The sequence below is a fragment of the Gracilinanus agilis genome, chromosome 6 (assembly GCF_016433145.1).
Source record: "Gracilinanus agilis isolate LMUSP501 chromosome 6, AgileGrace, whole genome shotgun sequence".
NCBI classification, from domain to species: domain Eukaryota; kingdom Metazoa; phylum Chordata; class Mammalia; order Didelphimorphia; family Didelphidae; genus Gracilinanus; species Gracilinanus agilis.
The window spans coordinates 285,750,559-285,766,187 of record NC_058135.1 but is presented as its reverse complement, the minus strand read 5'-3'; the positions used below and the strand labels follow the sequence as shown (position 1 = coordinate 285,766,187).

The 15,629-nt window shown below is 49.7% G+C and overlaps 3 protein-coding genes across 3 annotated transcripts in view; 2 read left to right on the top strand and 1 right to left on the bottom strand.

The window, feature by feature from the left end:
* Window positions 1-239: 239 nt before the first annotated feature.
* ZBTB3 (zinc finger and BTB domain containing 3) lies at window positions 240-2,140 on the top strand. Its single transcript, XM_044680695.1, has one exon. The coding sequence runs from the start codon at window positions 258-260 to the stop codon at window positions 1,683-1,685; it is 1,428 nt and encodes a 475-aa protein (XP_044536630.1). The 5' UTR covers window positions 240-257; the 3' UTR covers window positions 1,686-2,140.
* A 3,328-nt stretch (window positions 2,141-5,468) lies between these two features.
* Window positions 5,469-15,337, bottom strand: TTC9C (tetratricopeptide repeat domain 9C). Its single transcript, XM_044680049.1, has 4 exons — window positions 14,356-15,337; window positions 13,614-13,944; window positions 8,416-8,598; window positions 5,469-6,709 (listed from the first exon to the last, which is right to left on the bottom strand). The coding sequence occupies exons 2-4, from the start codon at window positions 13,849-13,851 to the stop codon at window positions 6,615-6,617; spliced, it is 516 nt and encodes a 171-aa protein (XP_044535984.1). The 5' UTR covers window positions 13,852-13,944; window positions 14,356-15,337; the 3' UTR covers window positions 5,469-6,614.
* A 121-nt stretch (window positions 15,338-15,458) lies between these two features.
* The window catches only part of HNRNPUL2 (heterogeneous nuclear ribonucleoprotein U like 2), a 19,230-nt gene continuing 19,059 nt past the window's right edge, over window positions 15,459-15,629 (top strand). The window contains exon 1 of the mRNA XM_044682014.1: window positions 15,459-15,625. Within this exon, the coding sequence (XP_044537949.1) occupies window positions 15,474-15,625 (152 nt within the window). The 5' untranslated portion in view covers window positions 15,459-15,473. The remainder of the gene's footprint in view (window positions 15,626-15,629) is intronic.

The following is a 15,629-nucleotide window of genomic DNA, read 5'->3' as shown; positions in this document are numbered from 1 at the left end:
GGCTATTCCTGGCAGGGGTGGGGCCTGAGGGCTGCTCCCGCGGGGCGGGCCCGGTGGGCGGGGCTTCTGGGGCTGCCCTGGTGGGGAGTGGGCGGGGCTTTGGGGGTGTAAGCTGATCGGGGCAGGTTCCCCCTGGCTTGGCCCTCTCTTTGCTGGGGCCAAGACCGGGAGTGAGGGGCCCAGATGGAGCGCCTCTACCCTCATGGCCTGCCGCTTCCCTTTCTCCCCAGGACCCAGGGCTCCCTCGGCGAGGGGCCATGGAGTTCCCTGGGCACAGCGAGCAGCTTCTGCAGAGCCTTCGGGATCAGCGCTCGCAGGGCTTCCTGTGCGACTGCACGGTGCTGGTGGGCAGCACCCCGTTCCAGGCGCACCGGGCCGTGCTGGCCTCGTGCAGCCCCTTCTTCCAACTCTTCTACAAGGAGCGGGAGCTGGACAAGCGCGACTTGGTGTGCATCCACAACGAGATCGTCACGGCGCCTGCCTTCGGGCTGCTGCTGGACTTCATGTACGCAGGCCAGCTGGCCCTGCGCGGGGACACGCCGGTGGAGGACGTGCTGGCTGCTGCCAGCTACCTGCACATGAATGACATCGTCAAGGTCTGCAAGCGGCGGCTGCAGGCCCGGGGCCTGGCCGAGGCTGACAGCACCAAGAAGGAGGAAGAGTCCCGGGCGCAGCCGACCACCCCGGAGCCACTGCCCAGCACTTCCCGCAGCCTCCTGCCCATCCTTCCTCCGCAGGAGACGCCCAGTTGGAGGGACCAGAACCAGTGGAAAACACCTGCCCCTGCCCTGCCCTCAGGCCCCCACACCGAGGAGCCCCCGGGGCCGGATGGTGCAGATACCACCCAGCCTGGCATAGACGCTCCTGTGGTGGAAGGCTCCCATTCCAGCCCTAGTAGTTCCACAGAAACGGTGCCCACGGGCTACTTTTCCCCCAGTCTCGGGGCTGCCCCCGGGGAGCCCCCAGGGTCCCTGGAAGTGGGTCCTGAGAACTTAGGGGTAGCGGGCCCTCGAGGACCTAGTGGGCCCATGGATGGGTTCTACCCACCTCCACAGGTCCCAGTCCGGGCCCCAGCCCCAGGAGAGGCGGAGCCCGTGCAGGTGAAGGTGGAGGCCATTGTCATTTCCGATGAGGAGCCAGAGGGGCCTGAAGAGCGGCCACGGGCATCGGAGGGCCTCTTCCCCCCAGGGTCTGTGTGTAGGAGCCGCTATGCCCCCGCCGAGGCATTCGAAGAGGCCACAGTGGCAGCAGCCTCTGGGGCAGGAGGCCCAGGGCTCGAGGAGGTGGGGCCTGCTGACCACTTTCTGGCCCCTGATTCCCACCTTCCCTACCACCTATTAGCTGGCCCTGGGCACTATCACCCAGGGCTGGTGACCCCGCCTCCCCCAGCACACAGCAGCCTGCATGAGTCTCTCTATTTGCCTCCCGAGTATGAAGTGGCCCCGGGGGGCTTTGGGGTTTTCACAGAGGATGTCCCAACGTGCAAGACATGTGGGAAGACCTTCTCGTGCTCCTACACGCTGAGGCGCCACGCCACCGTGCACACGCGGGAGCGCCCCTACGAGTGCCGCTACTGCCTGCGCAGCTATACGCAGTCGGGGGACCTGTACCGCCACATCCGAAAGGCGCACAATGAGGACCTGGCCAAACGCAGCAAGCAGGACCCCGAGGCTGCCCCCTCCTAGGTGTGCCCGCACCCCTGGCTCTCTGACTTCAGCCTGGGAAGTTGGGGGGCTCCCAAAGACCCTGGACCTGGCCCCGGGACTGTTGGGGGAGGGAGTCCTTCCCGAGAACAGTCCATCCGCTGAGGGAAGGCAGGGAGGTCACTGCTGCTGCTGCTGCTGGGGTGCCCTTGTTCCTGGGAGGTGAGCAGGCAGCATTCGTTTCATCCTGCCCCACCCAGTGGTCCTGAGCCAAGGAGCTAGCTAGCTCCTACTGGGATCTGCTCTCCCATTTCTGTGGACTCTTCTACTTCCTCCCCCTGGTTCTGGAGGGAGGGAGGGAAGGAGGCAGGCCCGATTCCTTGGCTTCTCTCCAGTCACATAATTTGCCCAGGACCTTGGCCTTCAGAACTCCCCTGAAGTTGTCACTCACCTCTCCAAGTACTGTCTTATTGCCTGGGCCATAAATGTGGAAGTGAAACCCTTTTTATGAAGTGGTCTTGGCTGGTTTTTTCCCCCTTTGGCCAAATTTAAGCCTAATGTTGATTCCTCCCAAGAATCCAACAGCCTCAGGGGGTGGGCAGTCAACTTGCTGATGAGGGATACCTGGGATGGAAGGGGAGTTTGACCTAGAAAAAGGAATACTGACACATTAGGAAACATGAGTTCAGGAATGCACAGAATAACACTAAATGAACAGTTGGTGTGGTTGGGCACACAGGTGACTCTCAGACACAGGGTTAGCTGCTTGTCTGGTCAGTTTAGGGCTCAGGGCCTGAGGCACAGCCTGCTAACTCTGCAGTGTAGGGTAGGGAGACTGCCTGGGACACCCAGGGTAATAACAGCTTGAATTCAGTCAGCTTTAAGGTTTGTAAAGCACTCCAGGCAACCAGAGAAGAGAACTAAGAAACGGGTGATTGGGGAAGGAAGAAAAAAAGGGACTTGCCCCACCCCCCAGTGATGACCAGAGGGCTCTTGTAGATCCCCAGAGGAAGAAACTCTTGCTCTCTCCTTTCTGTCTGCTTATTGAGAGATCCCCACCAGACTCAGAGGAGAACCCTTTTTTAAAAATTCTTGCCTTCTTAGAATTGATACTGAGAACTGGTGCCAGGGCAAAAGACAAAAACCAGGTCTAGGTAACTGGGATTAAAAGATTTGCCTGGGGTCACAAAGGTGTGGGTGGTCAGAACTGGACCCAAGACCTCCTGCCTCCAGACCTGGCTCTCTATCCAGAGCCACCCAGCTGCCCTTTCCTGTGGCCTTCCTAGTGCACAGATCAACAGAATCTCAATTGTTTATTTTTTTCAGTGGTGGGATGAGGGACAGGCAGGTCCTAGATTTGGCCTTAGGCTCTGGTTCAGATTCCAACTGTGACGAATAGCTCTGCTGTGCCTCAGTTTGCCCTTCTGTAAAATTTAGGGAGGGCCAGGACTTAATGATAGAGAATCTCATCTATAATCCTCTGACCACTAGCGTTGAGCCACTCGGGACTTTAGGAGATAGCCTATTCTATTTTTGGACAGTTCTAATGGTCCCAAAGGTTGAAGGATAATTAATAACCTAATCTCCATTTTAGAAATTGCTGATAAATTAAATTGATTCATTTTATAATCCAAGATACAATAAACCCTGGAATGGTAGTTGGCATGGAGCAGTTTCTGAAGTCTCGTGAAAGGAGGGAAAGGCTCAGCCTCCCAACATTTCTAAGACACTCCTTGTCTCTTTGCCTCAGCCAATTAGTTTTAGCTAAGAGGGAGTCATTATTTCAGAGGCCCTTTATTTAACCGGAGTCTTTCCATACCTTGCTTTGCTAGGCTCCTCACCAAAGGTCCCTTTCTTCCTGAGGATCTTTCACCTCAGATTCAGCTTCTTACTTTACAATAGCTCTTTCACCAGTCATCATGGAAGTAAATTACCTCTTCGTGGGTCCCTGTCACTTTTCAGTTCATCTTAGCAAACCTCCCCATCCTTCCTTTTCTCATGTTTTCTTCAAATGCCACAACCCCAGGGCCTTCTGCCTCTTATGCCCCAAACCATTTCCCTTACTTGATTCCCCACTTTCAAACCCAACCTTCTGCAGGAAATTCAGTCAGATAGGTGAGGGGAGGATTCTGGCTTCCTAAGCTTCAGCAGCTGCCTTCCTGCCCCTCAGCCCCATTTTCTGGGTCCATCTAATGAGGCCATGGACTCTGAATGCCTCCTTGACTTTTCCTTCTCCATCTGCCTGCCTCCCTTTGGGCTACTTTGATATCATTAAGACCTCTTTCATAAGACTGTAAGGAAAATTCTATCAAATTCTAATCAGACAACTTTGCTACTACTTGGCAGCTCAGAAGGAAAGAGTGGCAGAATGGAGGAGCAATCCAGTGACTTGAGTTCAATTTTTGACTATGCTGTTTCCTACTTATTTTCATGTGGGCAAATTGTTGCCTACTTGGCTTCACTTAAATCCAATTCATGCATGTCAGGATATCATCCCAGGATGTCCTTGGTCCTTTTTGAAAATGAAGGACAAACAACTTGGGCAAATAATGTCCCCTTTCTAGACCCTCAACCAGAGGGACTTGGAATAGGTGATTTCTAAGGCTCTTTAAAGCTCTAAATTAAGTGACTAGTTTAACAAATAACAGGTGACAATTCTATGTATATTTCCTTTCTCTATGTCACTGTGAACCGGGTATAAGATTATCACACTGGGGAAGCTAGATGACTCAGAAGATGGTGAGTTCAGGAGAAAGAGCTCCTAGAGATGGGGGTCCTGGGTTCAAATCCAGCCTCAAGCACTTCCTAGTTATGTGACCTTAGGCAAGTAACTTAACTCCTATTGCCTAGTCTTGGAACTGCTACATAGTACTGATTCTAAGACAGAAGGTCAGAGTTCAAAGAAAGACAGTCATATTGTCTAGAGTTTTAAAAATTGGAAGAGAAAGCAAAACACTAGCAGTATAACCACAGCGTTAAGGCTGAATTCATGTGTCTCAGGCTGGAGTAGCCAGTCTAGAAAGGATCCCCTACCCTTGATTTCTCTTTCTGTTTAAGTTTCTCCATAAGCGCTCTGTAGAGAAATATTTTTGTTGCCAGTGTGAACTTGCCTTCTCATTTTTTACCTTTACCTTCTTAGAATCAATACTGTGTACTGGTTCCAACACAGAAGAGTGACAGGGGCTAGACAATGGGGGTTAAGTGACTTGCCCAGGGTCTCATAAGTAGGAAGTGCCTGAGGCCAGATTGGAACCCAGGACTTCCTTTCTCTGGGCCCAGCTCTCCATCCTCTGAGTCACCAGAGTTTATGTTTTCTTAATGATAGAGGTAAGAGGACAGGACAACAAGCTGGGAGAGGAGGGTGTTGTTGGTAATGGGAATGACCGATACAAACTGGCAAGTCTTCTAGAACTTATTTTGTGATTGGATCATAGTAAAGAAGTGTCTTTGGGGTCTCCAAGACTATGCCAGCAGAGCTCCAGGTGAGGTTCGACTTGGTCAGATGGCCTGAGCCGAAAGGACGAGCTATGCTAAACAGGAAAGCGTATCCCCAGGAGTCCAACTGCCAATGGATGACTCAACCCAACACTCTGCCTACATGCTTAAGAGTTGTTACATGCATCCCTGCTAAAACTGCAGGCCTTGCCCAGGAGTGAGTGCATGAGATGAGCATACAGCATGTTGTGAGTCACACCTTCCTGGGCTGTCCAAGCCTTGCCAACCAACCCAGATGTCTGCTAGTTTGAGCAGTGCCTACGTAGACAAAGGCTATAAACGCCCAGACACCACCTTGGAACACTTTAAAATGCACAAAATATACAAGACTACAAAGGAAGCAAATTGTATTGAAACAGTTATTTAAAAAAAAAAAAAGGCTCATGAACCCTTGATTAAAGAAGCCCGTGCCAGACAATGAATTACATGGACAGATCAGACCCTTCTCCAGGATATCCTCAGCCAAATATATGCATCCCTGATGCGTCTGAAAAGGCCACACGGATGGGGAATTCTTGTCCTCTCTTTTTCTGGCATTACTTGGGTACTTTAGAGGGACGGAGGTCTTTGAAAAATCTAGGGACAGTCAGGCAGAAAGAGAATTAGGTTTTCAATACTCTTCGTATAGTGGGGATGAACTGATACTGCTTTCACACATTTTCTACAAAGGCCAGCATTGACTCCATTATTGTAGTCAAATTAATGTGGTTCATTTTTGAGGCTTATTTATACTTCAGAAATACATGCTAATTATGTGGAAAGAAGCAGCAAAAACTGGGGTGATAAGGAAAAAAGCAGGACTCGACTATTGTTGGGATAAACAATCATGAGTCCTGTGGCATCATGGGAACTCAGTCTGAGAAGCATGAGTAGAGTCAGTTTAATATCCCAAACGGAGAAATGATTATTCTAATTGTATGTTAAGTTGGCCTAATCTGTGATTTTAATGAACATGAAAAAAAAAGGAAAAATGTGGCCTGCACAGAAAGGGCTTTCCTAGCCTACCAGACTTCAATGCCATCCAAACACCAATGTAAAAAAATCTCCAGTTGTCCAACAGGGTTCCATTGATTTTTAGATCTCTAAGGAACAAGAGTAGAAGACTTCTGTTTCCAACAACATTTCCTGCCAGCCTCATCATTTGCCCTCAGGCCAATGGATCTCCTCCATCCATCCCAAGATCATTAATTCTACCTTCTATCTAGAGGGCTGGTTCTGGTGTTTCATCTGATAAACCTCCCCAAAGCTACAGTGATGACGCTGGAGATAAAAACACAAAGAGATGGCCAGGAAGAAGAAAACAGGAACTGTGTTAAGAGGAATTTGTGCAGGGATGGAAGCCCAGTACCAGTCCAGTTAGGTCAACAGGCTCATTTCCTCTGCTCGGAAGCCCTTGCTTCCAGTTCCAGGTGGTAAGGGCAGGAGAAATCAAAGGGCTCACCCTATAACAAAGAGGGTTAAAAAAAGTCTCTGTGGCTAACCAAACATTCCCAAATAAAGTTGTTTTTCCTTTTGGTGGTAGCTGCTTAGTTCCGATTCCGTCCGCTGTAGGTATCGTCGGACATTGGCATCTTGGGAAGAAGAAGAAAAGGAATTAAGTCATTCATGTCTCAGGGTGGGAGAGAGATTTAAAAAAACAATTCCCTGTTTTCCTATAGCCCTCGGAAGAGAGGAGCACATTCTCACTATTCAGTGCCTGGCACAATTCAATTCAGATTCATTCATCTGCAAGATGCATTCTTTCTCTTAAGACCTGAGGACTGGATTTTCATTTGGTACTCAAAAGATTAGCTGACCCAGAGGATATGCTAAACACATCTAACAACTAACACTAAGATAGAAGGGCAAGGGCAAGGCAAATAGTTAAGTTGCCCAGGTGTCTGTCTGTCTGTCTCTCCCATCACCATCATCATTACACCACCATCACCCCAGGAATCTAGGTCCTCCAGACTCCAGTTCTGGCACATAGCACTCTACCCACTGTGCTACCTAATTGCCTCAATGGCCCCTTAGATGCTTCATTTCTGTCCAAAGTGAGATGTTAATGACAAACTATTAACTCTCTTCATGAAAGCAGATCTTCTAAGGTACTATGACTGAAATGGATTTAGAGGAGACAACTAGGTGGCTCAGTGGTTTGAGAAACTGGAGATCCTAGGTTCAAATCTGACCTCAGACACTTCCTAGCTGGGTGACCCTGGGCAAGTCACTTTACCCCCATTGCCTACTCTTACCACTCTTCTGCCTTGGAACCAATACACAGTATTGATTCTAAGATGGAAGGTGAGAGTTTTAAAAAAATGGATTTAGGGGTAAACTTTGGAAAACAGTAACTCGACATATTAATAACCATATCCCATCATTTGCATTCATTCAGACTTGCTTTTTCAAATGAACAGACACTAGCAAGGTTATATGATACCCCTCTATTTTTTTTTTGTTTTTGTTTTTAAACCCTTACCTTCCATCTTAGAATCAGTACTGTGTATTGGTTTGAAGGCAGAAGAGCAGTATGGGCTAGGCAATGGGGGTTAAGCGACTTGCCCAGAGTCACCCAGCTGGGAAGCGTCTGAGGCCACATTTGAACCCAGGACCTCCCATCTCTAGGCCTGGCTCTCAATCCACTGAGCTACGCAGCTGTCCCCTCCCCCCCCCCCATTTCTTTTGGGCTTCTTATAGTAAGAGACAGTATAGCACAACCCAGTAGATAAAGGGTAAACCCTGAAGCCCATTCTTTTGATCCTTCTGGGCTGTGGGACCCTAGTCAAGTCTCTTCCCTGTCCCCCAAGACACTCTAAGCTATGGGCTAGAGATCAGAGTTGGAAGAAAACATTTGTTTCCTGAGGAATAAAGTTCCCTATACCAATGAAACCACTGGGGGGGGGGGGGGGGCTGCCAGAGCCAAGATGGTGATGAATAAAACCACAGGAAAAAATCCAAGAAAACTCCATAATGACTGGCATTTCACTGTGATTCTGTCAGTATGAAGTTTCCTTCTCAGCCAGTACAAATAGAAGCCAGCTGTTTACACATGTCAAAGACTGTCACTCAGGAACGCTGCCTTCTTTCTTGGTTATTCCTGAAGTTACCAGGAGGCTATGGGAAAGGCATAACGGACTAGAATAAATTGACTTAACCGTGGGCACGCAGGGCTCCCCTAATTCAGGGCTCCAATGACCCTAAAACAATTTAGCCCCATAGCATTTCCTTCAAATAGGGACCATTTAAGTGAGAATGACTGAATTCTTCCCCAACATCCCAACTCCCTTTGCCTCACCTTTTGGCTGATGGTCAGTGGCAGCCTGAAGATATCGTCGGGCCTGGTCGTAGTCCTGCAGGTGGAAAGAGGCCACTCCTGCCCGGTATAGGGCCTTGGCATTGGAAGGCTGTCGCTCTAAAACCTTCTGACTGTATTCTCTCACTCGTTCATAGTTTACTGGCTCCATTTGAAGGAGACAGGCTGAGAGGATCAGAGAAAAGACAAAGCAGGTCCATTCTGTAAATTCTTCTATGGTATAGTCCTGGCTTAATTCTGGTATTGCTAAAGAGAAGATCTTCCCTCAGGGTCTGCCTGGGACCCCTTTAATGCCTAAACAATCAATATGATAATATTATCTACTCAAAAACAACAGAGGCAGAGGGGCAGGCAGGTGGCTCACTAGATAGAGGGGTCAGACCTACAGATGGGAAGTCCTGGGTTAAAATATGACCTCATATTCTCCCTAGTTGTGTGATCCTGAGCAAGTCACTTAACCTCCACATTGCTTAAGTCCATACCACTCTCTTGGCTCAGAACCAATACTTAACATCAGTTCTGAGATAGGAAAGAAGGGTTTAAAAAATAAAAAAAAACAGAGGCAGTTACATGGCCTAGACTTGGGTAGACCCAAGTTCACATATGGCCTCGGACCCTTCCTAATTATATGACCCTGAGCAAGTCACTTCACCTCTGTTTGCCTTAATCCATCAGAAAAGCATCTTTGCCACTCCGGTATCTTTCCAGGAAAATTTCAAATGGGGTCATGGAGAGTCGGTCATGACTTAACAACTGAACAACAGCAACAAAAATAAAGCCTAACCCCTGTGCTTTTTTTCTGTTTGGAGGTAGGTGGATAGGAGATAAACTTCTGCTTTCTCTACCAATGCTAACTGGCAACTGGGCAGTCTGAGAGAACAGCACTAGACCACACAGGACAGGTCAGAAGTAGAATTAAACCCAGATTTCTTACTTGTGACACTGGCCCTTAGCCTCTACTATAGCATCAGGTGCACAAACATTTTCCATTGTTGGCATCACAAGTGGTTCAGTGAAAGCTGTTTCCTTGGGCCTCCTCTCCTCTATGCAAATGGACAGCCACTCCTCAGTTTCCTGCTCCCACTCTGATTCTTGACCTCTGATCCCCTGAGTGAGCCCTAGCAGTTGATTCTTTTTTATGTATTTATCTTTTGAACCCTTACTTTCAGTCTTAGAATCAGTACTGTGTATTGGTTTGAGGACAGAAGAGCAGTAAGGGCTAGGCAATGAAGGTTAAGTGACTTGCCCAGGGTCACACAAGTGGGAATTGTCTGAGGAACCCAGGACCTCCCATCTCTGGGCCTGGCTCTCCATCCCCTGAGCCACCAAGCTGCTCCCTAGGTGATTCTTTTGGTGACCTTGGAAACACCAAAGTGACCCCAGAACTGTATGCCGCCTTCTGTGACTGTGGGAATCCTCAGCTGCCTTTCTAACAACCACTCCTTGGGAGAGCACAGGGTTAGTGGGTCAAAAAGCTGAGGGTGAAAACTCATCTTAGCAACACATGAAAGAAATACACATGCTGAAGCCAAGAGAGAAAAAGGACAGCCTAGAAAGATCTCACTAATTCTATTGCTTCTCAATGGTGAGAATTGTTTTCTGTTTTATAACAAAGGTCAGAAGCAGCTCTGTATTCACCATGTGACCCTGGGCAAGCTATGTAACCTATGTCTCAACAGGAACATTTGTAAAATGCCGGCCTGGTTTACAAGATTGTTGATTTTAAATGAGTAACATAAATAGAAACCCCAGAAAAGTATCGAGTGCCACAAATATATGAATCTACTTTCTTAATATCTCTCATATCCTTCCCTTCTCTGACACTACCTCCACACTGGTACAGGCCCCAATCACCTCAGGCCTGGACTGCAGCCTGCTGGGGGGGAGGGGAGGTCTCTCTGCCTCTCCCCCACTCCAGTCCAGTCCATTCCACCCTCATAGCTGTCAAGATCACAACTAAGCTTCCTAAATCAAAGATCTCTCCCTCCTTCCATTCAGCGAACTCCAGTCATTCCCTACTACTTCCAGGATCAAATATAACATTTTCTGTTTGGCTTTTAAAGCCCTTCAATAACGGGGCTTCTTTACTTTCTTTCCAGTCTTTCCCTTTATTTCTTATACCTCCAAACTTATTCCACAATACAGTAGCTCTAGCTTCTTGGTTGACCTTCATCTCTGCTCTGGGCATTCTCTCTGGCTGCGCCCCCATACCAGAAACCTTTTCCCTCCTCATTTCCATGTCCTGGCTTCCTTCAAGTCTCAGCTAAAGATCTACCTTCTGCAAGAAGCCTTTCCCAGATCTCCTTAATCTTTTTTTTTTTTAAATAACCCTTTACTTCTGTGTATTGGCTTCCTCAGTGGAAAAGTGGTCAGGGTGGGCAATGGGGGTCAAGTGACTTGCCCAGGGTCACACAGCTGGGAAGTGTCTTGAGGCCAGATTTGAACCTAGGACCTCCCATCTCTAGGCCTGGCTCTCAATCCACTGAGCTACCCAGCTGCCCCAGATCTCTTTAATCTTAAACCTTCCTTCCCAGACTGGCCCCAATTTATCCTTCTATTATCTTCTCTGCACATATAGTTGTTGCTTGTTGCCTCCCCCATCAGATATAGGGAGCTAGCTCCTTGAGAGCAGGGACTGGTTTTTGCCTTTTGCCAGCCCAGTGCCTGGCACATAGTAGGTGTTTAGGTTAGCAAATGCTAGTAGACTGAGTAGAACTAAAACAGATCCAGTGTCCCAATTAAATCTGGCATCAATTATGGTCAGCTGCCAGGAATGAAGGGCTGCCTAAGGGGTTATGAACTGGGTAAGGTCAGAAAAATGGAGCAGGCAGAAGCACCTACATTACATGTCAGGCCTAGGAATGACGGCTCTCCTTCCAGCCTTGGTAAGAGACAGAGACCCAGTCTTTAAAAGAAATTTGAAAAACAAAAAAACACTTGTTGAATAAGATGGGTACTTTATCCTGCTTTAAAAAGGAAGAGATCTCAGGATCTCCTGACTTCCCTTCAAAATAGATAGTGTCCAGGTCTTTTGACACTTACCAACTCCGTCTTTGGGGATGCAACCCTTTTCTTTTTAGAGTGCAGCTTACTTACAATTCATATCTCCGCCACCCATCTTTCTAGCTTAACCTAGTATCACTCCCCTACACAAACTATCCATACTTCTCAAGGCTCTGGCACTGTGCCAATGTATCTGTATCTTCCCCAGCCTCTGAGGGCCCTCCTAACTGTGCATCTCTACCTCCCTCCCACACATCCCCCTCCACAGAGGCCTTGTTTCTGCTGTTTCATCTGCCTTCAGTTCAGCCTTCTCTTTTTGCCTAATCAAATGAGAGACTACTCAACGCACAGCTAAACAGTTTTCCCTGTCTGCTGCAATAATCTCCCTGTCTTCTGAACTAACACTGTCTGTATAATTTAGCACAGAAGACAGATCCCTGGATCTGAAGTCAGGAAATCTTAGGTGTGACCTAGCTAAGCCTGGCCACTCAGTCTCCTTGGCTTTCCTCTTCTGTAAAAGGAAAGCCTTGGATGCCCAGTCCCTTCCTCTGACTGGTATCTCTTGTATTACTTACATCTCTAACTAGATCATCACTGCCTTGAAAACTTGGGACTCCGAACTCCCCACTTCTAACAAAGTGCTGATCACAGCTTGATAACTAGTTGCCAAATGCAAATGCCTTCAGTATATATCAAACAGGTAATGCAATTTAGGATATTCTAATATACTATGTAATAATTCACATACTTGGAGGTTGGGCACTGTGATTTCCTAAATTTTTGGTTTTTTTGTTTTGTTTTGTTTTTTTAACCCTTGTACTTCGGTGTATTGTCTCATAGGTGGAAGATTGGTAAGGGTGGGCAATGGGGGTCAAGTGACTTGCCCAGGGTCACACAGCTGGGAAGTGGCTGAGGCCGGGTTTGAACCTAGGACCTCCTGTCTCTAGGCCTGACTCTCACTCCACTGAGCTACCCAGCTGCCCCATTTCCTAAATTTTTAATTGTTTTTCTTCTTTTGCTTTAAATCCTCAAATTATAACCCCTAGAAATTAGAACTCCTAGCTACAAAGGCACTATAGGCAATTGTTACATAAAAGTATGCAAGGCCATAAAGAGATTATGATGGTGTAATCGATAAGGAAACTAGCCCTAGGAATCAGGAATCCTGGGTCATATCCTTCCTGCTATGAGTGTCTGGGTAAGTCCTGTGAATTCCTCAAGACATCTCTTAAGTGCCCAAGCTGCTGAGTATAGGATAAGGGGGTTTTCTATTTCTGCACTCAGACTCCACCATGAAATCATACCAGGGTTAAATAAACTGGATTAGAAGCAAGTAATATTTCTTTTCAAAAATCCCAAGTCACCAGCATTGACTCAACTCTAACAATATGGTTACTTTTATAGGGATGTGGGTATAAAAGAAGAATTCTAGTTTATTCTCTACTATTGATCTAGGGCAGTTTTCTGCCATTAGACCTTAAAGTGCAATGGGAACTCTACACCTGCTCTTATAGCTCATATCATTGGTTCTGATACTTTCTCTCCTCACATAAATCAAAAATTCTACACTTTGATTAAACTGTTGCTTGGCTGGCCCCAACAGTTTAGCCCAAGAGATCCACCCAATCGTCAGAGAAGGTTCTGGTTTCCAAGAGCATTAGCCTAGGGAGCTCCTGGATTATTCCAGTTGTTACAAAACCCAGTGCTTTCCCCCCATTCAAAATACAAAAATCATTTCAACATCTCCATGGCACCATTCTGGATTAGTTTAAAGTCTCTGCTCAGAAACTTAATTAAAGCGAAATCTGTTTTAGCTAGTCTAGAATTGACTAACCTAAGATTAGAGATCTCCCCTCACTTCAGCAAAATAGTGCTAAAGATATCAACTCGGCCATCTGTTCAACTTTCAGTCTGAAAATGAGAGTTGGGAGATGGCATTTCCTCAGATGTCTTTCCAGGCTTATAGCTGCCTAGGCTATCAGAGAAAAGGGGAAAAAATCTTAACCCACCCTAAAACTACCAGACCGCAGGCTTTTCTCACTCACCCCCTCCAATTTTTTAAAAAAATGAACAAACCCAGCAGATTCTCTTAACGTTACGATCAACAACATACAGAAATAGAATTACAGCCCAAAGACCAGCTGCAGACTACTTCTGGATGTGAGGCCCTTCCTTACCAGCTAGGTTGTTGTAGCAGTCTGTCTGTGTGCTCTCCAGCGTCTTCTGCTGCTCCGCGGTGAGGACTGGGCCTCGGGCTCCCAAGGGCGGCAATGGGGCAGGCAGGCTTGGATCAAGGCCCCGAAGCTGAAGCAGCGCCCGGTGGTAGCGGCTCACGGCGTCGCGATAGCGCCCTTCCCGGTAGCGCTGATTCCCCTCCTCCTTATACTGTTGCGCCTCGAGCAGCCTCTTCTCCATGGCTCGGGGGCGGGAGGAGCAATGCCGATGTTGCTGCTGCCGCTGCTAGAGATACTGCTTGCCGGTTGGTGCTGATGCTGCGGCGGCCGCCGCCTAGCAGGAAAGGACCCCAAAGGAAGCCCTGGGACTGCCGAACCACCTCTGAGGGCTTCAGTCACCAAGGTTTCCTTCAAGAACCTCAGGAGAGGCCCCGAATCCGGGCAAATTGGGGGGCTCCGGGGCGTGAACTCTCAAGTCCAGCCCGGCTCCTGGAGCCCCGCCTCCCCCCCACGACCCGGACGGATATAAAGATGGACACCACCCCCACCCCCGATTTGGGTGACTTTTAGGCCAGCCCAGGTCCTCCCGGCGAGGCGAATTCCAGTCCCCCACTCCCGAGACGAGTGTCCTGGGGAGGTCAAGAAACCCTGAGGACCCCGGACACGCGCGTGGAACGGCTTCGCGCCCACGGTCCCGGAGTCCCCTGGCCTCTGCAGACCCGCACACCCCACCACGCCCCCCTACTGTCAGGAGGAGCAGAACCAGGACTTCGGGGACCTGGTCCAGGCAGTGGCCGGCACCCGAGCCTTCCGCAGGGACCAACCTCGATGCCGCCTGCCCCCTCCGGGGTAGGGCCTGACTACAGAGCCCCCGGCGCGCGCGCGCTCCCCACTATCCAATCACCTCATGGCTCCATGCCCGTGCCCGCCCGCCGAAAGGAAAAAGCCACCAGGCCCGCCTCCTCTGGCCCGCGCCCCGCGCGAACCAATGTGTAAACCGTCTCCGACTGAGCCGCCCAATCAGAGCAAAAAATAAATCCCGGCGGACCTGATCATCCAATGGGAGCGGAGACTGGGCGCTTCGAGCCGCCCAATAAATAGAAAATAGGGCTTGGAGAAGTGGAAGCTCGGCCTTCGCTCCTGCTGAGTTAAGCCGTAAACAAATCGTCCTTAGCTCCACGCTGACGTTCTGTGGTTATAAAGTGATTCTTTCTCCGACCTCGTCCTTCCTCAAGGCGACTTTCGGCAGCTACGGTGCGTGCATATGAAAGCGAGCGAAAGAGCTGCTGGGACCACCTTGCTCTGGAGGATCTTCCCAGAGCAGAAAGCTAGAAAGGACGGAGTGCTGAAGGCGCGCAGGCCCCACTGTAGAAGCCGGCTCGGGTTCTCCCTCCTGGGGGGTAGCAATAAAAAAAAAAAAAAAAGCAGACCCAAACAAATCAAGACATACCCCTTCGCAGTGATTGGTGGAGAAGCAAAAAGGGGCGGGAAGAGGGAGAAAGGCCAGCCTATCCCCGTACGCGCGCGCCGCGGGGGTCGAGAAAGGAGGGGTGGTAAAAGAATCCCCTCGGCGACCCGGGGTTTGGCTTAGAAGGGAGGTAGAAGGAACGGGGGAGCGACCGAAATGGGATCCTGCCAAGAGTCCCCAGCGTCTGGTCGCCGGCACCCAGCTTTCCGGGCGCGCGTGGCTGCGCCGGCCTGGACTCCGGCGCGCGGTAGGCAGCCGGTCGCGACTGCGGCGACGGGCCCTGCGCCTGCGCGCTGGGCCCGGGTCGACGGTTCGCGGGGGGGCTGCGGGGGGGGCGGAGGAGGAGGGAGGAGGCGGCGGGAGGAGGGAGGGAGGCGGAGGCGGCGGCGGCGGCGATGGAGGTGAAGCGGCTGAAAGTGACCGAGCTGCGGTCGGAGTTGCAGCGGCGGGGCCTGGACTCGCGCGGCCTCAAAGTGGACCTGGCGCAGCGACTACAGGAGGCGCTGGACGCCGAGATGCTGGAGGACGAGGCAGGCGGGGCGGCGGGGCGG

Coding starts and splice junctions, on each gene's coding strand:
- ZBTB3 (XM_044680695.1), top strand. CDS start 258: ATGGAGTTCCCTGGGCACAGCGAGCAGCTTCTGCAGAGCCTTCGGGAT.
- TTC9C (XM_044680049.1), bottom strand. CDS start 13,851: ATGGAGAAGAGGCTGCTCGAGGCGCAACAGTATAAGGAGGAGGGGAAT. Junction 8,599..13,613: donor CTGCTACAACAACCTAGCTG/GTAAGGAAGGGC, acceptor TGATCCTCTCAG/CCTGTCTCCTTCAAATGGAG. Junction 6,710..8,415: donor CACTGACCATCAGCCAAAAG/GTGAGGCAAAGG, acceptor CTTCTTCCCAAG/ATGCCAATGTCCGACGATAC.